This window comes from Hibiscus syriacus, unplaced genomic scaffold (assembly GCF_006381635.1).
Source record: "Hibiscus syriacus cultivar Baekdansim isolate YM2019G1 unplaced genomic scaffold, ASM638163v2 tig00111708_pilon, whole genome shotgun sequence".
NCBI classification, from domain to species: domain Eukaryota; kingdom Viridiplantae; phylum Streptophyta; class Magnoliopsida; order Malvales; family Malvaceae; genus Hibiscus; species Hibiscus syriacus.
Genome location: NW_024063159.1, coordinates 637,498 through 665,197, shown reverse-complemented (window position 1 = coordinate 665,197; position 27,700 = coordinate 637,498). Strand labels below are relative to the sequence as shown.

The following is a 27,700-nucleotide window of genomic DNA, read 5'->3' as shown; positions in this document are numbered from 1 at the left end:
TCGACTCTCTTAGAGGGAATATGGTTCACAGTGTCCACTAGTTCACCGAAGATTATTTGAGCAAGGTTAATTCTTTTCTTGTTTTGAAAACAATAGATTCACCAAATGTCGATACTTTAGAAAGAGGATTACTTTCCTCCTGATGGTCGAAACCACCAAGAGATAATCAAGTGAATAAATCGCTCGTGGAATTAAAGGATACTAGTGTTCTTTTCTACTTCTAAGGAAGAATGGACGGTATCTCGCTCATTATCAATCCCGATGTTCTCAAGACCAAAAGCACAGGCAATAGAGTCAGAATCAATGATAATGTATTCGCCCAAGAGATAATAATGAATAATTTCAGTTTGTGTATGAGCTTTATTTTATGCAAACCTCAATAGAATTGAAAATGCATACTAGTTGGTAAAAGACAACGGGTTTAACTTTGAAGGTGTTGTCAAATTTCCAAGCTTGTAGAAGGGGTAGGTATTTAAAGTTCATTTCTTGCATTTCCGAAAGAGAGGGGAGATGCTCACCCCTAATAGTATAAAACTCAAAATAGTTTCGATATCGTGAATATAGATTTCGACAATTCGGTTCATTAAAACACAAATTTACTATGGTCATTTCAGTTGGATTAGGAGGAGGATTTGGCAGAGGGTTAGGAGGTGATTAGCACGAGAGGAGGAGGATCTAGGACGTTTGTGAGACATGTTAAAGAGAATCAGAATAAAGATTATACCTGCAAAGAAAGATAATACATATGTATGCACTCAATTAATCCCAAAACTCAATATGAGTCTACAATACAAGGTATTTTATAACTAAATATTTTTTTAATATAATATAATGGGCAAAAAAATGATGTGTTATATAAAAAAACAAGTTATGAAAAATAAAAGTATATGTATACCTATATTTTTAGAAACAAACGTACAAATTTTTTTAATGAAATTTCAAATTTTGAATATTTTGTTAAAAAAATTTGTATATTCTAGTATAAAAATGAAAAATAAGTCAAGCACATTCACTAATATAAGCAAAAAATAACTAAAACTAGCACTAAATTCGAAAAGAAAAATTAGGGTTTTAAAAAACTTACCTTGAAAATTAGGATTGAGATGGAATTTGATGATGAATGCATGATTTTGAAGATGCTAGCAGGCACGAAAGTTGAAAAACAACGTAAATTCGACTCCAAAAAGATGCAATGAGGTGATTTTGAAAGGGGGTAATGACGTGGTGCTCGTCGATTTTTTTGTGGTCGTCCACTTTTTTCATTTTCCTCTTCTTCCGGTTCCGGTGTTCACAAAACTACTCCACCACTTTGATATACATCTTCGGGTGAAAACGATGGAGTACTCAAGGTATTTGACGCCATCATTGACATCATTGCCTCAAATTGAGATTGTTCATGATAAAGAAGATGATCCCATGAACCTCTTTCTTATGATTCTGAGGAAAATTGTTGTGAAGATGGCACTTGATCCCACCCACTTCCTTCCCACGCCGCTCGACTCTCCATCGATGATTGATATGCACCATATCCACCATAACTTTCTTGCGATAGATAATATTTGGCGAAAACATAAGATGAAGTTGTTGATGAAGATGATTATTTTCCCAAATTTCCCTTCATTATTTCCCACTCGGACCGTTCCTCTGGCGTTGTCAAGTATGGTTTCTCATTTGCTTCATAATTTTAGAGGTAGATAGAAATATTGAAATCAAAATCTTCAGGTTGTACCTCAGAACGATTAGGCAATCGTAAATGTCTATTTTGCCAATCATATATGAATATAGCATGCTTCCTCGGCTAGTCTTCGCTATGTTTCCCACGAGCATCAACTTTATGCAAACCGTCAATGTTATATATTGGCATTTCTATCGGTTGGTGAAACCTCGTAAAACTCTATCTGCGACATGGATCTCAACAATTGCAAAATGGAGCAATGGTGTTATGGCATCCAATTAAACTGTCAAAAGTATTATGTTAGTATAATTAAACAATTAAAATTACAATTTAAATGTTAATGCAAAAAATACAAAAATTTACCGCATGTCTACCTGTGATATCAATTCTCATCCGAATATCTACTTTGGTTGCACTCAACAACTTTGTATCGATTATTCGGTGTCGCCATCTAAAAAAATTTATAAATTTTATTATCATTTTCAAAATATTTAAATAAATATTATAAAATATTAAAACTTTAAATATATGAATTTACCTTGCGGTGAGAGAAAACTCCATAATAGCGAATGTAATAGGCGTCATAAATGGGAGACGATACCACGCCTATGATTGGAGTAAAACTAAACAACCCGCTACATCCGTTTTTTTTCCTCTAACGACTACGGTCGCCTTACATAGTTCACGAAAAAAAACACCAAAATTGCAGAACCCCAACTATATTGGCGACATACAACAAAATCCTCCATTACCAGAATATATTGGGTGTGCACCAAATTGCCCAATTTATCCGGTAGCAAGATCCCTCCAATCAACGTTAAAAGATATGCTCGAGTTACATATATCACCTCTTGCTCCGTTGATTGTTCATCTACTCTAAATTCTCTTTCAACCACGTCATCCGTACCCACAACCCATCAATGACATTGGTTGGAGCCTCCTTTCCCAATAAATTTGAAAAACATTATTTACCTTATAAGTATTGCGAAGCGCTAATGGCATACCATTAATCGGAACGCCAAGGTGATACGTGACATCTTCCAAAGTTATCGTTATTTCACCACAAGGTAAATGAAATGTATGCGTTTCGGGCCTCCAACGCTCAATCAACGCCGATATCAGTGCCGACATCACCTTAAATCCGCGAAGAAACATCGCTCCATATAATCCGGATTGTGAAAGATATATCACCATCCGCTGATGTGGCTCTTCATTCGTCATTCCTCGATGACGAATGGTACGTTCTTCTCGCTACAATTTGAAAATAAATTATTTAATACAATTACATAAATAATTATTATTAATACTATAATTTTGTCAAAACTAAAATGAAATAAAACAAATTAAACTTACTGTTGTCAACTCGATTGACGAAATATGAACTTCATCAAAACGTAACATTTCTGATCTTGAGGCCATTTCAACACAAATTGTTTAACACAAAAGTTTTTGCTCTCTGTATAATGTTTGATTACAAGTGAAAAATTTATCCAACCCAAATCTCTATTTATACTAGTCTACACAACGACTAGTTTTTTCAAACTGAAAATAACAGTTGGATTGAAATTTTTAAAAAAATTCGACCGTTTAACAACGGTTAATCCAACAGTCAAAAATTTAAAAATTATACCCGTTGGAACTCGTCACGTCGGAGTGAGGAGTTCCATGGCAATAAAATATTATTTTATTGGGACTCATCACGCCGGTGTGACGAGTCCCTCAAGAATATTTTTTTAATTAGACTATGAATCTCACCTGACACGACCAATTAAAAAAATTATATCACGTGACGAGTTCCATGATGACTGCTCAATTTACCGTAGATTCCAATTTAAAAGTTCGAGTGCCCTAATTAACTAAATTTTTTACCCGACTGTCGTAAAGTGCCAATTTGGCCATCCTTTTATGTAGAGAAACTTGGACCGCCTAGTTTTGTTATACCCCACTTACTGTGTATAATAGTAAGATATAACGAGTGAATTACACGAAAAAAATACCAAGTTGCATGGTTCCGAGAGAATTGCAACAGTTTCAATTTACAAGGTCGTAACTGTGCATAGAATTATGTGCCCCAATCAAATGATAAACACCAAGTATTATGCAAAGTCATACGAGTTTCCTTCATCAACTCTTTTCTGATTAAGAGAGAACCATTATTCGAGGTTGCAGTCTGAAAATATAATCAGTTTCCCCCGATGAGATTTGTTTTGATTGTCTCATTTTACAAGTTGACTTTTTTTTTTATAATTCAATTTTATTACCTAAAAAAGTATAAATGCTACAAAAATCAGTATCCGATCACCTGAAATAATTACATGCTAAAAACAAACAGAAATCAATTGGTTTAATCTATACCCCAAGCTATACATAGTTTGGAATTAACATAGTCAAGTCTATTGATGTTTTTTCCTCTCAACTTAATACCTACTAAATCTTTAATGCTTCTAAAGATGTCAGCTGGATTTCGAGATCAACCTTTGAAGATTCTACGATTTCGTTCCTCCCACAGAACATAAATGTTGGTGTTTCTAGCAATTTTGAGAATAGTGGTTAGGAGTGACTTGTCTTTCCAAGAATTACTTGCCCAAGCAACAATTTCTTCCCAGGAAGTGTCTTGTTCAAACCACAAAGGTGAAGAGTATTATCTCTTACTTGAGTAGAAAAATGGCATTCGAAGAACAAGTGATTTCAATTTTCCTGCATGTCATTACAAAGAACACAAGTCCCAGAGCAAATGATTCCCATGCGTTGTAATCGGTCTCTAGTGGGAAGCCTATATAAGATTGCTATCCAACCTATTACACTATGTTTGGGAATATGATGTGGGAACCATATCAAAGTATGCCAAGTCATTTTGTCCCCCTTATGTCTAATCTCTTGCCAAATTTGTCTAATAGAATGAGTTCCATTTGACAATATTGGAAGAGCTTCAGTTCTGAGCATGAAAATTCTTCTAAGACTCCAGCTTGTGTTTGCATTTCATTCCATAAGCCTAAAATCAGAATCCTTTAGAACTTAGACGTGAATCCATACAACCCATAATGAACCCTCTCCTGTAAGAATATTTTTAATAAGGTGAATCATACAAGCTTTGTTCCAGACTTTTAGATTTTTCAGTCCTAATCCTCCCTCTGATTTTAGCTTGCAAATGTTCTGCCAACTGACTCTGGTGCCTGCTGTTGATTTATCATAGCCTTTCCAAAAAAAATGCGAGCATAACTGTTCAATTTTGCTGATTATTGAGTAAGGGAGCAGCAGTTGTCTGCACCAATAATTAGCAATGCTGAACAACACTGCTCTAATAAGTTCCAGCCTTCCTGCATAGCTCAGAGACTTTCTAAACCAGATCTTGAGTCTGGATATTTTTTTGTGAGCTTTCTTGTAACTACTGGAACACCCAGATATTTAACAGGCAGTAAGCCATGTTGAAAACCAGTAGCTTGCTTGATGAGTTCAATATTATTAAGAGAGATACCAACACAGAAGAAAGAGCATTTAGAAGCATTAAGATTAAGACCATAAACTCTATAGAATTGTTCCAAAACAGAGATGATTCCTATAACATAATCCACATTACCTTTACAGAAGATCAGAAGGTCATCAGCAAAGGATAATTGCGTGAGACCTATTCTTTTGCATTTAGGATGGAAGCTAAACAAGCCTTTTTCAGCAGCAATATTGAGCATTCTTGAAAGGACATTCATAGAAATAACAAAGAGAATGGGAGAGAGGGGATCTCCTTGTCTTATGCCTCTTGCTCCCTTGAAATATCCAATCAAAGTACAATTGAAAGAAATTGAAAATCTAGCCTCTGTAAAACATGTTTCAACCCAATTAATGAACTTTAGGGGAATATTTAAAGCTCTTAGCACAGAAGAGATGAATCCCCAATGAAGGGTATCAAAATCTTTTTGAAGATCAATCTTCATTGAGCATCTAGGTGAGATAGTCTTTCCTACCATATCCTCTGACCAGCTCTTGAGCAAGAAGAGTGTTATCCACAATACTCCTTCCTTTTATAAAAGCAGTTTGATTTAGTGAAATTAAATCAGGAATGAAGCAAGTAAGTCTTTGGACTAAGATCTTTGTGATAGCCTTATAGATAACAGTACAACAAGAAATTGGCCTGAAGTCCTTGACTTTGCTGGGATTGGGAATTTTAGGAATCAAAGCCATAGTGGTTGCATTAAAAGCAGGGAGCAAAGAAGAATGCTGGAAGAAGTATTTGATTGCTGCCATAACATCCTTACCAATAATATACTAAACAGATTTGAAAAACATATAAGTATAACCATCAGGGCCAGGGGCTTTATCATTTCCCTGGCCAAAAAAAGCATCATTGATTTCTTGGGTGGTGATTTCTTTGGTAAGGCAAGATTCATAAGTAGGGAAAGAGAGCAGTTCAGAATATCAATTAAGAACTGAGGGTTAGGGGCTTTTACTTTGGGATCAACAGTCCCAAGGAGTTTGGTAAAGAAAGAAAGCACTTCAAATGACATTGCATCAAAGGATTCTAGTCTATTTCCCTGGTCATCAATAAGTAACCTAATTGTTTCCTTCTTTTTCTTAGCATCAACTGCAGAATGAAAAAATTTGGAGCATTGATCACCTTCTTTAATCCATTGAACCTTTGTTTTTTGTTTCAAGAAAGCTAACTCAGCTTCTTCTAAATTTTGCAGTTCATATTGAATCTGCAATTCTTTTCCGATTAGATTTTCACCCTTCAAAGAAAGAATTTGTTGATTTTCCAGTTCTAATCTTTTGAGTTTAACCCGAGAAGAAATATCACTAAAACAGGAAGAATTAAGATTCTTGAGGCTGGATTTGATATGTTTAAGTTTAAGGAACAAAGTCTGCATAGGATTACCTTGAAAAGGATTCTGCCAAGAATGCTCAATATATCTCATAAAGTTAGGATGAGAAGTCCAGAAATTAAAAAATTTGAAAGGTTTGGGTCTATTTATGGGATTGTCTTTAGAAAACCAGACCAATGCCAAACAATGATCCGACACTCCAGGGGGAAGAAATTCAACAAAAGAGTTTTGAAAGATGTTAACCAAATTAGAGTTAATGAGAACTCTGTCAAGTTTTCTAGCAAGGTAAGCTTCAGTTTGTTATTGCTCCAAGTGAATAAAGGTCCAAAGTAAGGATGGTCATGAAGGTTAAGATCTTGAGTTAAGTCTTGAAAATCTTTTATTTCAAGAGTGGAATAGGGAAAAAGAAGTTCATGGTCAGAGCTTTCATTTGGGTGCAAAATGATGTTAAAATCACCTCCAAGTATCCAAGGAAGGTGACCAAAGGTTCTTTCCAGATCTTGAAGATGTCGCCATAACTGTCTTCAGGTAATATTATCATTGCTCCCATAGACTGCTGATAAAACAAAAGGTTGACCTAGGAACTGTCCTTTTACAGAAATAATCTTATCAGAGACTTGAATTGTAGATAGATCAATATTCATCTTCCAAAGAATCCAAATTCTCCCATTGTTTGCAAAGTAATAATTGGAGCTAACATTCCAGTTGACTAATTTAGAGTGAAAGATGTCCTTAGATTTATCAGCCTTAACTCTTGTCTCTAGTAACCAGAGAATATCTACATTGTTCTAAGAAGCCCTAAGAAGGACTTTGTCTTGCTTTAGAGGATTATTGAATCCTTTAATGTTCCAGAAACTAACATTCATTGAGAAAGGGTTTTCAGCGGGGTTTTCTCCTCCCCAACTGTAGAACTTTTATTTTTATTCAAGTTTTCTTTCTTTTTCTGTTTAAGATCTTTAACTAGTTCAACCACTCCCTTTGAAGCAATTCTAATTTTCCTTTGAGGAGCATCTTAATTAGGTGGGACTTCTTCAATAGAACTGAGTATCTCAAATATATTACTTGAACCGGCACAAGTAGCCTTTTCCTTAGAGGGTCTTCTCTTACCACGTTTAGGAACTATAGAGCTATTATCAGGATGCGAAGAGTGATCAGAAGTAATGAGTTGGTTTTCAAGAGCTGGATCAACTTAAAGATCATCTTGATTTATACAACTTTGAGTGGTATAAACACTCTCAAGATTAGAATCAAAAGAATCAGTGAAAGGTAAATCTGATTGTAATAGCAAGACAGATTGTTCAGGATTCGATGATTCAGCAGATTTATCATCGCTTTTAGGAAAATCCTTAGGAGATGAATCAGAAGTGGCAGGACTTAGAGGAAGAACAACTTCTCTATGAGAAGAGTTGGCACTTGGGGCTTCTTTAATCTTCCAGACTTGATTAGAGGCTGGAATTGCACTATGTTTAACCAAACAATTTTTATCATTGTGACCAAAGACCTTGCACTTCCTACATCTAGGAGGAAGCCAAGGTATTTCAATATAAACAGAGGTTGATTGCCCGTTTTGAAGAACAACTTCAATTTGTTTGGGGATTTCATCATTTACATCAATTTTAACACATACTTTTACAAATTCCAGTCTTGTTCTTAAGGCAATGACAGAGTTCATTGAGATGGGGATCCCTATTCCACTTGCTATGTAGCTTAAGCCTACTTGAGTGAATAATTTGAGTGGAACATTATAAAGATGAACCCAAATTGGGATTTTTTGAAAGATCGAAGTCTAGTCGTTTTAAGTTAGGTTCCATTTCCTTAAGATCAACGGTTTATTAAGAATGTGCCATAGTCCATTTTCTAAGACCCATTCTCTAGAAGAATTAGAATCAAAAGAGAAGATATAGAGATTAGGGCATGTAAGACTGACCTGAACCCGAGAACCTTGAAGCGCCTTTGTCCAAAGGTTGTCAACAATATAATGCATTGTTGAGAAATTTGGTGTTGGACCCAAGAATTTCCCTACTAGGGAAAGCTTCCACTCTGAGATTCCAGCTTCCAGTATCTCGGCTGGTGGGATGATCATCCGAATTCCATCTTTGACTTTCGGAGGAAAGAAATTAAGGTTATGGCTTGTGGAACTCCCAAATAATTTTCTCTAGTCCATCGATCAATTAGAGTCAGAGAAGGACAAGAGAAGATGAAGACCTCAAAGTCTTAATAACCCAGAACGTGCGAAGAAGAGATCACCGGAGACACGACGAGATCTCGGAGTCCGTTAGGCCTGCTAACGTGCACATAGAGAGAAATCACTTTTTTTTTGTCAGTACAAGTTGACTTTTCTTTTAACTAAAGGTTCAAGTATGGAGCTTTTCTATGAAAGGCTTTAATTCATTTTCATATGAATTTAATTAATATTCAAAACAAACAATTATAAATAAATTATATTAAAAAAACAAATTACTTTTTACGTACTCGAAATCCATTTTCTAACTCCTCTAATCGGAATACAAATTGAACGGTGGACACGCAACTCATACGTGTCGCCGCATAGCAGATAAAAATTGGGACCACTTCAACACAGTTGACATTAAACACATAAACTATTCAACAACTGATGTGGTACAGACAGGGACCTTACCAACCCAACATGTATTCTTTTATTCAATATTAAACAAGTAGCCAGCGGTGATGGTAAATTTCCCATGAATAAAATCAGTAAAAAAATATATTCTTATTAAACAAGTGAGAATGAATTATATCATTACCTTGCTTGCGGGACTTGTACATTTCATTCGTTAAGGTTCGCTGGTTGATTTGTTCAAACTTTTGAGTATAAACTTGAAAAACCAGTAAGAATAATACTCTTCCCTATTTCTTTGTTTAGATAATTCCCTTGCCGTTTTGTTTTAGTATTACTAAAAAAAATATTTTGGTGAGAAATGTTATTGGAGGAATAAAATAACAGAAAAAAGTACCAAAATCAATCCCACGGTGTGTAGCTGGCGGCGTTGGACATGCTGGGAAACCCTAGCTGCTCACGGGCCTCTACTAGGCTTTGGAATTGGGTTTGTTCCTTGATTAATTGTAATGGTGGTGTAATATCCTAAATTTTCGACTATTGACTGAAATATATTTTAGAAATTTAGTGGCAAAAGTATAAAGTTGTAAAAGTATATGGATTAAAATAAATTTTCAGAAGTTATATTTTGGGTCTGTAAATCAGTAGTTCAGCTAAAGAATAATATTTTAGTGGTTTTAGATTTTTTATATGAATTTGCATAAAAATTTAATATAGGATAAAAATCAGTAAAATTTGCAAACAGTATGTGTTTTATACGATTGATGTGACAGTTCTACCTCATATTAGTATATGAGATAAGGGTGTTACAGGTAGGCTGCTTTTAGTGGGTTTCAGCTCAAGTTTTTATCGGTAGTGCTTGTAAATTAGCTGAAGCTAATGATCGTGTTATACTCGTATTTCATATTAATAATATCGTACGAGTTATAAATTTGTTTATTTTATAATATTATAGTAAAAGAATTTCGAAAATTGAGGGCCTTGTTTTTCGAGACTTCCCGACACTCGTATTGTAATTTAAGAGTTAAACTCTAAACCCTAAAAAATAATGTTTGTGTAAGAGTTCCATGTTCATATTATTATATAAGTAAAAATTCTAAAATTGCTGACTAATTGTGGGGTTCAAAACTAATAAGAAAATTCAGAATCTCATTCCATCATCTAAGGTTTCTAAAATGAATTTGTTGTTAATCGTTGAATCATGAATGTTGGTTGTTGATAGGGTAACATCTGTTTAGATTTTTTTTAATCTATTGTTAACGCATGTATACTCTGCAAACGTAATTGCTTGAATACAAAATCTCTAAGAAGAATGATATATTTTTATCACTGATGTCACTTGATGAATTATACTTTAAAACTAAAATTTAAAACCGGTTTTCATTTAACATAGATCATAGGAATATTCAAGCCAAATATTCGATAAAACTTAATAAATTAATAATAATTTTAATCAAAAAATAAATTAATAATAATTAATTGATTAATAGTATATAATAAAACTTTAAAAATAATTTATAAACTTAGAATGATGTTGTGAGTAGAATAAATTTATATAATAAAATTTTTAATATTGAAATTAAATTAATTAATAAAGCATATAATGTTTATTATAAAAATTAATACTTAATTAATAGTAAAAAATATAAATTATTAATAAATATATTTTAAATATTTTAATAATTAATATGTTTATTAAATGATAATAAAATATTACATTAATATTAAATAAATAAAATAATATTATTTTTATTATTTGTGCTTTGAAGTGAAAAGTTTAGAAAATGAAAAAAAAAATCTATTGACCAAGAAAATAAATTATATTATCCAATTTATTTTCTACCAATCAGTTGACACAAAAAAATTAAGATAATATTTTTCAAAAAATATTTTACGCGAAATAAACATATTTTGATTTTAGACTTATTTTGGACATAGATGTGAATGGCGATTTGAGTTACTAAAAAGTCATTTAAATTTGAAGGGGGAAAAGCCAATTAGAATCCATTTTATTAATTTAATTGGATTGTTCTTCTGGTTCAGGTTTATATATATCAAGAGAGTAATTAGTGGTCCTATGATTGCTACAAAGGCCATAATAGTGATTATAAATTCAAAGAATAGACTATTGATCCAACCAAAAAGCCATTAGATGAGTCATGAAATATGCGATGGTTATACCGACAGGGGTTGGTTCAAGTGGTAAGCAGGTTGATATCATTTAAGTAAGGTTTCAAGTTCGAGTCTTTGTGTATGCAGAAAATCCCTGCTGGAAGACTTACCCACGAAAACATGGTGTTCGACATGAGTCGTTCCGAATCAGTTAAAACGAAGCATTGAAATTGATAGGGCAACAAAAATAAATAAATAATATGCAATGGTTAGCTCTAACACATTTCTAAAACCTACCCAAATGAAAATCATAACACATATTTTAATCCTTTTACAGATTTCAGTTATACTTATTCTATTGTTGTTATTTTTGAATTTAAAATTTCTTCTGTAAATAATACTAATAATATAACAATCAAAATTTAAGGGAATACTATTCTTAAGTCAATATTTTATCAATATCTTCAATTGTGCATCTTGTAAAGGATCAAAATTAATCAATTAATTATCATCATTAATAACAATTAAAATATTTTATTTGAGATTATGGTGTCATAACTAGACAAAAAGACTTGTATTAGTATATCGTTGAATCAATCAAAAATACATATTCTTTTTTTTTAATAGAGTATTCATTAATTGGAGGAGCGGCGATAAATTAACCTTAAAAAAGAAAAAAGCTTGTAAAAATAAGATTAAAACTTACACGAGATAAGATAAAAACTTTCATTATTTTCATAAGAAAAAAAAGAGACTTATCAAACAAAGAATTGTGGTAGAAATATTAGTTTCAAACCAACGGCAAAAATTATGATTTCTAGGTTTTTCATTTTTTACTTTGTGTTTACCTTAAATTAAACACCGTCCCTGTTCCTTAACCTTCAATTACGCTCATTCGGTTTAATCAAAAATATTAAGAAAAAGTTTATATTTTATAAAAATATTATGCATTTTATATCATTTTCGGTTGCGCTCAATCCTTACAATTTCTTAATCTTAAATTAGGTTGTCGTTACTTAGTCTTTTTCTGAAAGTAACCCTGGGATTGTTGTAAAAATATATCAAATTTTTTGTCTTATTTATTTACACCCATTATTCCATGCCCTTATATGAACAAGACAATTTTCATTTCGTGGATCATACAAATTGTGCTTTATTGCCTTGTTATTGTTAGATTAGCTCTTGCTCATTAATTTATAAATCATTAAATCTAATAATAGGATTCACTATAAATATCACTATCAGTAAAACAATCCAACTGTGTCACTTTTTTAAACTTTATTGATCACCATGTATAAAAACAATTATTGATAAATAAAAAACCTAATCACTGACATAATCCGCGCTTTTAATATTTTTTTAATAAATTTTACAATTCTTAATAATTTAAATATAGTTGTCAACTTACCTATACCTTTTTTTTTTATATATTTTTTCATTTTTAGATATTTTTATAATTTTTTATCTATTAAAGTTAGCATGGACAAAGATATCTGCTTAACTAGTGGTGCTTATTGAGCGAGTTGGATAATACTTGACTCATGCTCATTAAAAAAATTTACTACTCGATTCGTTGCTCGATAAGCTCGTTACTTGTCTCGTTACTCGTTAAGTTCACCGAAAATTTTATCTATTTTTTTAATTGTAGGTAAAATTTACTAATATTATATAGAGTTTAATATAAACATTAAAATCATAAATAGTGTTTTATTTTTTGGTGTAGTAAAATAATAACTATTAATTAATAATTAATAATTTATTATTATTATTATTATTTGGATAATTCAATTTCATTACCCAAGAAGCAGAAAACTGCTACAAGATACAAAGTCATAAACAACACTTTTAAGCAAAGCCATGACAACAAACATAATTAACCCAGGTCATAAAAGAAAGAAAGCAGCAAAACAAGCTTAGCTTAAGCAATGCCACATTTTTCACAAAGAGCGACGTTGATCAATTTTGTTCTGTTAAAGGCCAAGTCCTGCAGGCTGATTCGAATGATTTGCTTAATGTCACCCAACACATCGTCCTTGGCTCTATTCACTACCAAATAGTTTGTTATTCCTTTCCATCCAAATGCCATACATGTGGCCAGTCCAAGCAAGCTTTAGAACCGGTACAATGAGAGACTTGCCTTTAAAAAATCAAGTAGCCCAGGCCAGCTCACTATCTCAACTGCTAACTCCACGGTTAATGCCACACAGTTCGAGAATGGATTCCCATAGCTCTTTAGCAAAGTTGCAATTGTTAAGCCCATATGCACGAGCCTAACCCGAGTAGGCAGTCTATTTAGCATTGACATCCATGTTATAATGCTAAATTTGGGGATACGCCCAAAGAACCAGATCAGATGGTGCCAGGGTACTTTAGGAGCAGTAGTACGCAGATCATCCCAGACTCGCCTCGTGTTCAGATAACAAACTTGACCCGAGAAGAGGTGAACAACTTCAGGCCTGATTTTCAACAAGTGTTTGAAATTCCAGCTAGCATTTGTAGGGATTTCCATATTCCAAAAATCAGCATTCCTAATTACATAAGAGTGTATCCAAGCCACCTAGATTGAACCTTCATTTGCCAAAAGCTTTCTAATAAGTTACACAATGCAAGACTTATTCCAACATCCAACATCTTGCAACCCTAATCCCCCTTCAGATATCATGAGGCAAATTTTCTTTCAACTAACTCTTGCACCTTTAGCAGGCATATCAGACCCTTTCCAAAAGAAACGGGAAACACAATTGCTCCACTTTCCTAATGATTACATGCAGCAGAATAAGCTGCCTACACCAATAGTTCGAGATGCTTAGAAGAACGGAGCGAATGAGCTGTAATCTCCCAGCAAAGCTAAGGTGCTTATTAGCCCATAAACTTAACTTTGCCCTGAGCTTGTCAATAAGGGCTTGACAATCCTTCACAGCCAATTTTTTGGTAACCAAAGGAACTCCCAAGTACTGAACTGGGTTGGTGCCCAAACTGAAGCCAGTAAATTCCCTGATGAAACTGCTCTGCTCAGCAGGAATACCAACAACATACATCTCACACTTGCTAGCATTCAACTTCAAACTTGACATGAAATAGAAATGGTCCAGGACAGCCTGCACCCCCATGATAGAATCAATGGATCCATTGTAGAAAATGAACATATCGACCGTAAAGCAAAGGTAGGTGAGCCCAATCTTTTTGCACTTAGGATGATAACCAAAGACCCCATTTAAAGTAGCCACATTCAAGAGGTTTGAAAGCACATTCATGGCAAGAACAAATATGTAGTGTGAAAGGGGATCACCTTGTCTCACACCTTTAGCACCTTTAAAATATCCAACAAGACTACCATTGAGAATAATAGAGTACCTAGGGTTAGCAAAGCAAGCCCATATCCAACTAATAAACTTATCAGGCAATCTCAAAGCATGCAAGATCACACCTACAAACTCTCAGTTTAAGGAATCAAAAGCCTTCTACAAGTCAATTTTGAGTGCACATCTAAGAGATATATTCTTCTTAGAGTAGCCCCTAACAAGTTCCTAGGCTAATAAGGTATTATCTACTATACTTCTCCCTTTTATAAATGTTGTTTGGTTCATAGAAATCATGCTAATAAAGAAAGAATAAAGTCTATCAACTAAAATCCTAGTGGTAGTTTTGTAAACAACAGAGCAACATGAGATGGGCCTAAAGTCTTTGACTAGGCTTGGATTTGAGACTTTAGGGACTAACACAATAGCTGTTGCATTGAATGAGGGAAGCATAAAATAGTGGTCAAAGCAGTACCTTATTGTTGCCAAAAAGTCTTCACCTACAACAACCCAGGCTCTCTTAAAAAAGAAAGCATTATAACCATCTGGACCAGGTGACTTGTTGTTCCCTTGCCCCTACAAGGCCTCCTCAATCTCAGCATCAGATATATCCTTGCATAAGGTGTCAGCTGCATTCCTTGGCAAAGAATAACTAAGTAACTCCTTGATGGTGCTAACATTGCTACTCTTAATCTCAGGGTCAGCTACTCCCAACTGATTCACAAAGAATCCAACCACTTCATTAGACATGGTATCAAAAGTATCAAGTCTCTCACCTCTTTGGTTGAATAAAACTCTAATTGTACTGCTCTTTCTTTTGCTTGCAACCATAGATTGAAATAAACGGATACCCTGATCACCATCTTTGATCCAATTCGCTTTTGCTTTTTGCTTATAGAATAGCATCTCAACCTCCTCAAGGGTCCTTAATTCCCTCTCGGTTTCCACTTCAGCATGAATGTTCCTACCAGCAGTGGACGGATCGAGATTGGCAAGCTGCAAGCTCTTCAATTTCTCCCTTTTATCCCTAACTTGCTTCGATATATCACTGTAGCATATTCTGTTTAGCTCTTTGAGGCATCGTTTCAACCTTTTTAGCTTTAGGTAAAGTGATTGCATTGGGTTAGCATTAAGTGGGGCCTGCCATGATTCCCTAATAATGGCCATGAAGTTGGGGTGCTCAGCCCAAAAGTTAAAAAACTTAAATGGCTTAGGCATAGCAGCAGGGATTTCCTTGTACAGCCAAACAAGTGCTGGACAGTGATCATGATCCCCAAGGGCCTGAAATTTGACATCAAAAGCTGGAAAAGCTTCAATCCAGTTGGAATTAATAAGGACTCGGTCCAACTTGCATGCCAGGAATGTGTCTTGTTGTTTATTTGTTTATGTGAATAAAGGACCAGAGAAAGGATGATCAGACAGCCCTAGTCCCTCCACACAGTTTTGAAATTCAGAAATATCAGCCAGGGTACTAGAATTAACTTGAGCAGAGCTTTCCTCAGCTCTTAAGATGGCTTTGAAGTCACCGCCAATTAACCAAGCTCTACTTCCCACAAATGCTTCCATAGAGTTAAGCTGAGCCCAAAGTTGCTTGCGAATGGAGCTATCATTCGACCCATACACTGCAGAAATACAAAAACCAGTACCCCTCGAGAAATCTTCCAGAGTTATACTTTGGTCAAAAGTAAATTTGATGGTGCAATTTACATTATGTTGCCAAAGGACCCAGATGCGACCATTTTCGGCATGCCTATAATTACAGTAGTATTGCCAATCACTAAACTTACTAGACATAATAGCTATGGAATTAGTCTCCTTCACTTTAGTTTCCAAGAGACATAAGATGCTAATTTGACTTTTAATAGCCCAATTCATAACCTTGCCTTGCTTGAGGGGGCTATTGAACCCCCTAATATTCCAAAAACATATTAGCATGCATCAATAGTGAAGGAAGAAGCATCACCACCCCTATCCTCAATTTTCTTTGACTTTGTTCACATGTTTTTTTTTTCTTCAATTTCAGGTTTTGTACTAACTTTGCCATACCCAAAGAAACACCTCTCTGCTTTTTACCAGAATCAGCAGCAGAGATTGCCAACAGATTATCAGAGTCAATAGCACTAAGGATTTTAAATTTATTCTTTGAACCTCCAATAACCCTACCCTCCTTTGCAGGCCTTCCTCTACCCCTCTTAACAAGAACATGTTGCAGCCTGTTTAACCATATCCACCTTATCAGCAGAATTATTAGCAAGGAAGTTCCCATCTAAAGCTGAGATGGCAGCAGAATTAATTCCAGCAGTAGTATCAGCAACCAGACCATTTTGTGATGTCACAAGAGCAGAAGATTCTTTGCCAGAACTAACCCCATCAGTTGTTCCACTAGAAGTAGCAGCTGCATCACAGACAACATTCTTTATTACCTTACCTCTAGTAGAAGAAGCATCTTGCTTAGCATCCTTCACATGCCCCTTAATTCTCCAGACCTGCTCAGCCCTTTTCCCATTTCCTCGAGGGCAAAATCTCACAGAATGCCCAAACCGCCCACAGTCTATGCAGGAGCTTGGCATCCAAGGAACCGAGACTCTAATTCTTGTCACTGATCCACCGAATAAAACAACATCAATATTATCCTGAATTGAGGACCCAACAGGAACCTCAACACATACTCGAGCATATTCCAATCTTTCCCTAGCAGGTGTAACAAAATCCATGTATAGAGGCTTCCCCACATCACTTGCTATATAGCTCAGCCCCTTCTTAGAAAATAGCTCAAGTGGAACATTGAACAAATGAATCCAAACAGGCATGAAACATAAATCGAATTGCAATTCTCTCAGATTTGGCTCCCATTTCCTAAGTAATATCGGTTTATGTTGTACATGCCACAGACCGTTATCTAAAATCCAGTCCCTAGCATTCGAATTTGCAAAACAAAAAACGTATAAGTTTGGCCCAACTATACTCACCTTGACCGGAGAAACCTTACTCCATAACAGTGTAACTATCTTCTGAATGGAGCTAAAGTTTGGATCCGAGCCAATAAATTGCCCAACTAACGTATGCTTCCAGTCTAGAATCCCTTCCTCGAACACCTATTTCGACGATTTCACTACACACGAACCCCTCAACCACCGTTGGTGGAAAGAACTCCAATTCCTGGTCAATCCCCACCGCAAAGAGTCCTCGCCAGTCAGTAGGGGCATCGCCTGACATGGTCCACCAAAACCCCTAAAAAACCAATCTCAGAAACGATGGAGAAAGTCTCACAATCGGAGGAAATAGCTTCGCCTTCGCCCGCTGTTAGACCAGCTAACATGCACCGAGAGAGAAAGCGGTTATAAAGGTATCAAAATCTTTGTTTTATCTATTAGTAAAATAGTAATTTTTGAATGAAATATTTTTTAAGATAACCACTAAAAAATTATAAAAAACATTAACGAGTTGTTTGCGAACTTATCGAGTCAAGCTTGAGTTCGAACCGAGTTAATCCATGTTAAGCTTTTTATCAAATTTTGACCGAGTTGAGTTCGATGTGCTAACGAGTTGCTTAACTCATTAAGCACCCATAACCTTAACAAGTTATTTATTTTTTCTACCACCTAGTTCAATTTAATAAAAATTAAAAAAATTAAAGATAAAAAATGATTTTTTCTAAAAACCCAAAAGTAAAATGTATTATTTAATCTTAATCTTAATTTTAATTATGGTTATTGATTATAATATTTATAAATGTAATTAAAACTTAAACAACCGTGTAAGAAAAGGGTAATTAGTTTTAACCGATTATACAACCATTGGACGATTATTTCAACAAGGAATAAAAAGCAGACAAAAATAAAGGACCATCAATCAAACAAATCTACCAACATGACAAGATTTATTTGTATAAAGTTATTGTTTTTGATTTCGAGAATAGATGATTTGTCATGTTATTTTATTTTTGTTTGTTGTTCTCTCAGATTTAAGATTTTATACTGATTAATTCGAATCGATTTACGTCGTATATTTAATTTTGACGGACGAATTTTTCAATTATAATCTTCTACATAAATAAATATTTAAATTTGAGATCGTACATAAATGATACCAAACTATTTATCACGCGAAGAAAATCCCGTCGGTTTGTCATTTTGTTTATTCATTTTATTGATACGCGATGATCCGTTCACCCTTTGTCAACAATTGCTTCCATCATCTATGCTTTATTCATTCGGTTTTTTATTATTTAATAGATAAAAAAATTAAAATATTATTACTTAGAAAGTTACGCAGTTATTATTTTATATATTTACTCCTTTCAATTTGGATTATTTGAGATACTCCCTTGATCATATCTTTGAGTAAAACCATTCAACGGCCTAGGTTGCATCGCCAAAACTAAGAAAATGAAATTCCACCTCAGCTATGACGCTTGACAAGGGCGATGGTTGTATATTCACCGTTCTAAATTCAATATTGATTATTAGGGTGAAAAGTAAAAATTTTATATTAAGAGATATATTTATAAAAAGATGAATTTATAAAGTTTTAGGGAAAAAAATAAATTTTATGAAATTTGATGAAGCAATTTGAGTTGTGCAGCCAATGATAATTCATCAATTTTAATTTAAACGGTACAAGAACGATTATAAATGAATGTGGGAGACAAAAGAAGAAAGAAAATATGAGAGAGGATGAACAATATAGATGAGGAGGAGAGAAATTATATTTCAGTATTTTATCAGGGTATAAATATCTCATCTAAAGGATGATTGATGTCATATTTAATATTATCATGTTTGTTAATTGGTTGATAGATTATACAGATAAAATTATTAACTATTACATTTATTGTGTCGAACGTTATGTCAAAGATCGAAGAACATGAATTTAAAATAACGATTACGATAAAAAATATTTTTGAAAATAGTGTGATATCCTCGAAAATTCAATAGAAATTTAAGAAAAATAAATATCCAACTCATTCCCTATTAAACCGATTTTAACATTTGACAAATCTTCGGTGCTGAGTCAGCAATGGAAGTGGATAAAGCCGTTTGCTTGAAAACGGGCATGACGGTCAAAACAGCAATAGTAATAACCAATCACTTTACTACACGTGGTTAGACGTGAGAGGTGGGCCCTAGAAGCGACGAAACATCGCCGTTTGAAAGGTACCCCCGAAGTTTTGCAGCTATAAATACGTTGCGTTTGGGCTTCGATGATATTTCAAAAACACAGCAACGTGTTGCCTTCCCCTGTATTCACTCCTCTGTTTTAGCTTCCCTGTAATAAAAACCCTTCTTCTTCTTGCTCCATTTCTTTTCGAAAAGAAAGCAAGAATCGAAAGAAAATGTGTGGGATTTTAGCAGTTTTGGGTTGTTCCGATGATTCTCAGGCTAAAAGAGTTCGAGTGTTGGAACTTTCCCGCAGGCAAATCATCTTTCTTTATTTTCCCCTCTGTTCTGCTTTCTTAATATTGCAGTGGGGTGTTTTCTTTGAGCTAAAACACATGACTATGATGAAATTTAACCTTAAACTTGATCTTGAGTACCTGAAATTTATTACACTTATTTAGTGATAATCCACGTAGGGTTTGGGCTATAATTCAACAATTATTTAAATGGAAAATTTGATTAAGAGAAATAGGGAGCTGAAATAGTTAGAAATGTTTTGTGAACAGGCTGAAGCACCGTGGCCCTGACTGGAGTGGCCTCCACCAACATGGAGACTGCTACTTGGCCCATCAACGCCTTGCCATCATCGATCCTGCTTCCGGCGACCAACCCCTCTTTAATGAAGACAAGACTGTTGCAGTCACTGTAAGCTTCTATATCCTTCATTTTTGCCTTTATGACCACTCATTAACTTTTCAAACATTTAAGGGCTAAATCCTGTGTTGTAATTGGTCAATTTATATGGTGAAAACTAGGTGAATGGAGAGATTTACAACCACGAAGAACTAAGGAAGAAGTTGGTGAACCACACTTTCAGGACTGGCAGTGACTGTGATGTTATCGCCCATCTGGTAAGTCTCCAATTCCATGGCAAATTATTGTTCTAGTTAGTGTAAAAATTGTTTATTGAACTTAATCTATCTGATAGTATGAGGAGTATGGGGAAGACTTTGTCGACATGCTGGACGGAATCTTCTCGTTTGTGTTGCTCGACAGTCGTGACAACACCTTCGTCGTTGCTCGCGATGCTATCGGTGTCACCTCCCTTTATATCGGCTGGGGACTTGATGGTATATTGAATCTTTCTTTTTGTCAGTTGCATGTACTTCGGGTTGAACTTGAAACTGGCTTTTGCTGATTCCTTTTCGACTATGTGTGATCAGGTTCGGTTTGGATATCGTCCGAATTGAAAGTGTTGAATGATGATTGCGAACATTTTGAATGCTTTCCGCCTGGTCACTTGTACTCTAGCAAATCAGGAGGATTTAGGAGGTGGTACAACCCACCCTGGTTCTCTGAGGCCATTCCATCGGTTCCATATAATCCCCTTGTTCTTCGACATGCATTTGAAAACGTAAGATCGATGACTTGCCGCCCAAGAAACACTTGTTACTTATTTTTTTTTTCCTCTTAGTTTGGCTTACGGGTAGTATCGAATATGTTTACAGGCCGTGACCAAAAGACTGATGACCGATGTGCCTTTTGGAGTTCTGCTATCTGGGGGCCTTGATTCTTCGTTGGTTGCTTCGATCACTGCTCGGTATTTGGCTGGCACCAAGGCTGCCAAGCAGTGGGGACCTCAGCTTCATTCTTTTTGTGTTGGACTAGAGGTAAGTCGTAAAAGTATACGATGGAACCTTAAAGTATATCTTCAAAGGTTCTTAAAACTTCATTGTCGATTTCTCTGCAGGGTTCACCAGATTTGAAAGCAGCAAAGGAGGTTGCAGACTATCTGGGCACTGTCCATCATGAGTTTCATTTCACTGTTCAAGTATTGACTCGATATTTTAGTAACATTTTCGATTCAAGAATTTGGGGTCTAATAATACAATAACAAGCTAAATTGCTCTTTAATGTCGCAGGATGGGATTGATGCCATTGAAGATGTCATCTACCACGTCGAAACTTACGATGTGACCACTATCAGGGCAAGCACTCCGATGTTTCTGATGTCAAGAAAGATCAAGTCACTAGGAGTGAAGATGGTTATTTCCGGAGAAGGCTCCGATGAGATTTTTGGTGGATATTTGTACTTCCACAAAGCACCAAACAAGGACGAATTCCACCGCGAAACATGCCACAAGGTAATACATCATCTTATTCGATTAAGGATATAGCTAAGTATGCTTTGTTCCTATGCCTTCTTTTTCTTTTCTTTTCTGCAGATCAAGGCCCTTCACCAATATGATTGCCTGAGAGCTAACAAAGCAACGTCTGCATGGGGATTAGAGGCTCGAGTCCCTTTCTTAGACAAAGAATTTATCAACGTTGCCATGTCGATAGACCCTGAAGCAAAGATGGTATGTACGCAAGCATTTCCCCCCCTTTTACACGGTTGAGATTTACAGACATATAAGGAATACCTTTATTTATGAATCAGATCAAGAAAGACGAAGGGCGTATCGAGAAATGGGTTCTAAGAAGAGCCTTCGATGACGAAAAACATCCCTATCTGCCAAAGGTCTTAAAACATTCTAAAATCATTTCATTTGTTGTCTTTGATCTTTGTCAACTATAAAGCTAAACTAACATGTCCTGTATGATGTCCTGCAGCATATCCTCTACAGACAAAAGGAACAGTTCAGTGACGGTGTCGGTTATAGTTGGATCGACGGTCTCAAAGCGCATGCTGCACGACATGTAACTATCTTTCCAATGTGTTTTCTCTGATATGCTTTTGCAAAGAATATGGTTTATAATTTAACAATTATAATCTTTCAGGTAACTGATAAGATGATGTTCAATGCTTCTTACATCTTCCCTCACAACACACCTGCTACAAAAGAAGCATATTACTACAGAACGATTTTCGAGAGGTTCTTCCCTCAGGTAATTTTCCGAAATCTGTAGTTCGAATACGATTATGCAATGATTTACTAAAATGATCACTGATAATTTTTCTTTGCTTGGCCTAACAGAACTCGGCTAGATTGACCGTCCCTGGAGGAGCTAGTGTGGCTTGCAGCACTGCTAAAGCTGTTGAGTGGGACGCTGCCTGGAAAAACAACCTCGACCCTTCAGGCCGAGCTGCCTTGGGGGTTCATCTCTCAGCTTACGACTCTGATACTCCTCTCAGCAACAAGCCATCCAAGGCTATCGATAGCATACCGCGGATGATGGAAATTCCTGCTGTCGCCATACAAATTTAGTGCCTGCCTTCTTGAAGGAATCAAAATCTGTCAACTTTAAATAAGGGAGTAGGATCTTTGGCATATCGATCAAACTTCTGAACATGTTATTGTATACTATAGGTGATGTTTACGAGTAGTAAAAGATTCCGCGACCGTCGGATCATCTTTGTTATCACCAACTTGTTGTTTATTATGCTTTCTATGTGTGTAATCAAATGTTTTGTAGTGGAAGTTGTTCATCAATATTAGTATTAGATCGATCAATTTAGCATCTTTTCTTTTGCCTCCATAAACACGAAAACAAATTTAGGTAACGAAAACATCACCATGAGGGTAAATAAGTATGAAAACAATAACCATAGTAAAAGGAGTTGAGGGAAACCATAAATACAGAGAAGTGCAGTTTTGCAACCTGTGCAAACCTAATCAAAATCAGTACTTGTTAATGAAGTAAAACCATACAACTTAATAGAATAAGACAGTATAAAACAGTTCATTCCAAGTGTCAGGCAATCCAGGGAGGCACCAATGGCTACAATCAGCGGAGACCCCTGGGTTAGCCCTCTGAGCAGGGCTTAAATCACCACTGTAAATCGATGGGTGCCCATCTTTCCTAAGCTCAGAGAGCATGGTTATGTCCAACAAATATGTAGGGACGTGCATTTCTCTAATGACTTCATCCACCACTCTCATCTGGTCAGGGTACGTCCCGGGGTAGGTCATTCCCGCCATCGGTGTCGTCTCTCCGTAACAGTTTTTGCTAGCGATCGCGGTTGCTCCTGCGATCCATTCACTCGGACTGTCGAAAGTATTTCATCAAAGACTATAATTTACATCACAAATCATATATGGAACATATCAAGGGACTTACTTGTAATGCGTGGGGGAAATGGATTGGAAAAAGACTCTAGTTTTAGTTACGTCGACATTGGTGTCGACCCAATCAGCCCATGTTCTCAACCCTTTCTCCAATGCAACCAAACGATCAATGTCCTTGTAATACTGTCCCCCTGTTTCAATCAAATCCCACCCTTGAAGGGATCCTTTATGACTCCACCAATGGCCCGTGTTGAACACCAGCACGTCGGCGGTCGTCCAGGAGTTTCCGTTCACAGATATGTCATCTAACTTAAGAATTCTCCTCCCTCCGACTATTTCTATGTCTACCAAGTATGGAGCTTCATAAAACGATATTGATAAACCATAGTCCTGCAATTTTTTAGAATTCAAAACAGTTATCCAATCGAAAGAATGGGTATTTATGTTGCTTTTGAACATGAGCAGATGACTTACAATGAAGTTGAAGGTGGAGAGAGGATCTCCTTTGGTCATCTGAGTCTGCATTTGGGGTGCAGAAGCTGAGATCATACAAATCAAAGATTCCCATTGGTTCCTTCCCAGAGAATCACCGAAGAACATCACATGTTTGCCTCTCATTTTGGATAAAAACACGAGTCCGTCAAACCTCGGGAGCACGCAGTTGAGAGGCTGCCATCGATATTTGAGGTAATCAGAGTCGGGTCTGCCGTACATTTGGCAGTTGAATTCTGCATCGATGAATGGGCAGTTGGAAGATTGGTACAAGGGGTAAGTGTCATCACGAACCCAAGTGCCAGCAAACAAAGCGCAGGTGGTTTGGAACATTGGGTTCCGAAGTTGTGGTGGGTGGTGGTGGTTCTTCAAGCTCGCTATCAGAGCCGACAAACCCGTCTGAAACTGAAACAAGGAGAGCAAAACAAAGGGCAGACATGAAAGAAGTGACATCGTGCATGTGAAGGGAAGATGAAAAGGGTTGTAGTGAGCTTAAATGCAGTGATGGTGGTGGATGCCAATATGCGTTGCTTCATTTAGACCCTTTTTTTAAAAACATGTCTTGAGCTTCTTTCATTCGAATAGGAGACCCTTCCTTGTCTTGAGCTTCTTTCATTCGAATATGAGACCCTTCCTTGCCTGCAAGTTTATCTTGTTCCATTTTCATGGAGTCTAATTATAATTTATTTCCCAAAACTCATTTATGATTTTCAATTTTCATACTTGAGTAGGATGCTGTTTGATTATTTGGAAAAGGAGAAGAATACCATTAACAAAAGCAATGTAGGTGTGTGCTTCGCATGAAAAAGCCCAATGTTCTTTGCTTTGCTTCGTCCACATGCATAGAACAATAAATCATTCTTTTGCATTCCAATTTTTTAGGATACTTTTCTTATAATTAGGGTCCTAATTTTTTATATTTATAATTAGTACCCTCAGTTTTTTATAATTTCATAAAATTTTAGTTTTTGGCCCTTTTTTTCATTTCTCTTATTAATTCATCCAACTTTGAATTAAATTTAACCAATATTTTATATTTATAATCGACCCCTAACTTTTATAAGTTCATAAAATGTTTGGTTTTTGACCATCTTTTTCCATTTCTCTTATTCATTCATTCAATTTGAAATAAATTTAATCATGTTTTTCTCTTTAGATTATAATTAAGTTTTAGTCTTCTTCATTGTCAGTCTAACAATAATATAATATACAATTCTTTTTATTTATTTATTATTCAGAATCAAGCTATGTATCATACACGCATTCAATTTTTTTTAATATTTATTCTCTTTTAGTTGTATGTAAAGTGTTCTCAATAAAAATAATAAAAAATATTTTCACAAAATTTAATCATTTTTCTATGATTTATGTATTTATTTATTATTCAAAATCAATCTATGTATCATACACGTATTCAATTTTTTATATTTATTCTGTTTTAGTTGTATGTAAAGTGTTTCCTCGATAAAATAATAAAATTATATTTTTAAAAAAATTAATAATTTTTCTATGATTTATATATGGAATATTGAATTAATTGTTCAAAGCAATGAAATATATTTTCATTTTACAAAGGTATATTTTTTAGTTTTCGTTCAGGGCTCGAAAATGTCTAGACGGCTCTTAATATATCCTTAATTTATTGGTGTATGTAAATGTTTTTATTTGTTCAAAGCAAGTTGGAAAATCAAAATGAGTTATGTGCAACTTGCAGGATACCCAAGAGTAACGAAGAAACCTCAAAGGTTAATTCGACTGCAAGTTGGGCCGATTATTGCCCATCATATATTCATGGGTGGAATTCGATCCTGCAACTTGCATTCAAACTTGGCTAATTTCACTTGTTGGACTCATCTAGGTTACATGTCTAATCATCGCTTCATATTCCAACATGTGTCCAATTTTATGAATATTTAATAATTTTAAGATCAACTTGAACAAATTAATTAAATTTTGATTAGAAACTTGAAGATATCTTCCGAATAAACTAGATATACTACATGTCAAAACTTGATAAAATATCTCATTTCATAAGTTCAATTCTAAACAATTTTATTTTTTAATTTTTTTTATTAAACTTCAAAATATCTATCATAAGTATATAAAAAAGTTGATATGCAATCAACAACTTTTCTTTTTATTAAGCTAAGACGATTATAAAATAGTATTTGTTTTAAATATTTTTAACTATTTGACAATGTTTAATTATCTTGTCACATCCGCTGATGTTTAAATTCGTGATCTCTAAAAATAATAATGATTCTTTTAACTACTAAGATAAGTTGATTGGTACAATCATCAACTTTTTATAAATACTTCAAATATGTATTTATAAGCATGTGGTGAGATTTGACACTTTAACAATCAACATCACAAGTTGGTCTCCTCCCGCTTAGAAAAAGGAGAAAACAAAAATCCAAAAGCAACTTACAAAAACTAAAAGTTGTCCATGAAAGCTTTAAAAAGGAATTAGGTATTTTCCCTTATTAATTACATCCCATAATTCTATGTCACACTATTAGGGAAGAACAAAATTCGTCTATATTCAAAAAATTATTTTTTTTAATTTTGAGTTATTATAGTTGAGTGATTCGAGTCAAATCGAATTATAAATTCGGTTTTCGAGTTTGAGTAGAGTTGAAATTTTGAATTTTCGAGTTCGAGTAGAACTGAAAATTTGACCCAATACTTTGATAGTTTTACAATTTAATCATTGATTTCATTATTTCTTCAATTCATCCTTCATTTTAAGTTCATTTTTACCAAATTTAAACCACATGCTCCTAAACCATAATAGAATACATGTGTGTACTTTCAATTCCTCTTTTTGATAACAAATTTTTTATTTTTCAATTTAGTCCTTCAGTTTTTCATAATCTCCTTATTACTTCAATTTGTGATTTATTTTTAAGTCATTTTTACCAAATTTGAACTACATGCTCATATACCACAATAGAATACTTATGTAACTTTAATTTTTATTTTTTTACTAAAGATAGTCTATCTTATTTATGTAGCCCTTAACTTTACATTTTACTCAATTTGGTCTTTTGACTACAATTATTTGTAAATTCTTTCTTCTCATCAATTCATTGACTCGTTTATACTCTCATAAATATTTTACACTCGAAATAATTTCTATAAAATATAATATTATGAATATATTTCATAATTTTAGATTGTATTTGATATATTAAATAACATTATAACATGAAAGAATATAATATATATTGTCGTTAGATAAAGTCAAAAAATTGGAACAAATCATTGCCATAAAACTATAAATAATTATAATAAAATTAGTACAAAAAACTCGAATAACTCGACTTGAATTTCTTAAACTTGACTCGACTCGACTCGAAAAAAATTTAAGTTAAGTTCGAGTTATAAAATACGACTCGTTAACTCGAATAACTCGAAATTTTTTGACTCGACTCGATCGAATGCTCACCCCTAAACACAACCTTTAATAAAATACTGCAAACCTCAGTTTTTAAGCGTCCCCTTTTTTTACAAACCGTTTTTAAGGTTTAGATTTTGAAATAATAACATGCCTTTTCAAGGGATTACAACTTTAAAGATTTATCATATGCATTTTTAATTATGTTTTAATTTGTATAT

General features: G+C 34.6%; 2 protein-coding genes and 1 long non-coding RNA gene across 3 annotated transcripts; 1 reads left to right on the top strand and 2 right to left on the bottom strand.

Moving 5' to 3' along the window:
• Nucleotides 1-1,260: 1,260 nt before the first annotated feature.
• Nucleotides 1,261-22,100, bottom strand: LOC120168112. The gene is made up of 3 exons (XR_005520097.1): nucleotides 21,971-22,100; nucleotides 2,639-2,647; nucleotides 1,261-1,272 (listed from the first exon to the last, which is right to left on the bottom strand). It is a non-coding gene; the product is annotated as an uncharacterized LOC120168112 (long non-coding RNA).
• LOC120168111 (asparagine synthetase [glutamine-hydrolyzing] 1-like) lies at nucleotides 19,802-22,943 on the top strand. Its single transcript, XM_039176939.1, has 13 exons — nucleotides 19,802-19,893; nucleotides 20,144-20,282; nucleotides 20,393-20,488; nucleotides 20,566-20,707; nucleotides 20,801-20,991; nucleotides 21,086-21,247; nucleotides 21,328-21,408; nucleotides 21,500-21,721; nucleotides 21,803-21,937; nucleotides 22,018-22,098; nucleotides 22,191-22,277; nucleotides 22,359-22,466; nucleotides 22,556-22,943. Exons 1-13 carry the CDS (start codon nucleotides 19,814-19,816, stop codon nucleotides 22,784-22,786), a joined length of 1,755 nt encoding a protein of 584 aa, XP_039032870.1. The 5' UTR covers nucleotides 19,802-19,813; the 3' UTR covers nucleotides 22,787-22,943.
• A 185-nt stretch (nucleotides 22,944-23,128) lies between these two features.
• On the bottom strand, nucleotides 23,129-24,532 carry LOC120168001 (protein PMR5-like). Its single transcript, XM_039176874.1, has 3 exons — nucleotides 24,062-24,532; nucleotides 23,640-23,977; nucleotides 23,129-23,567 (listed from the first exon to the last, which is right to left on the bottom strand). Exons 1-3 carry the CDS (start codon nucleotides 24,530-24,532, stop codon nucleotides 23,234-23,236), a joined length of 1,143 nt encoding a protein of 380 aa, XP_039032805.1. The 3' UTR covers nucleotides 23,129-23,233.
• Between the last annotated feature and the right edge of the window lie 3,168 nt (nucleotides 24,533-27,700).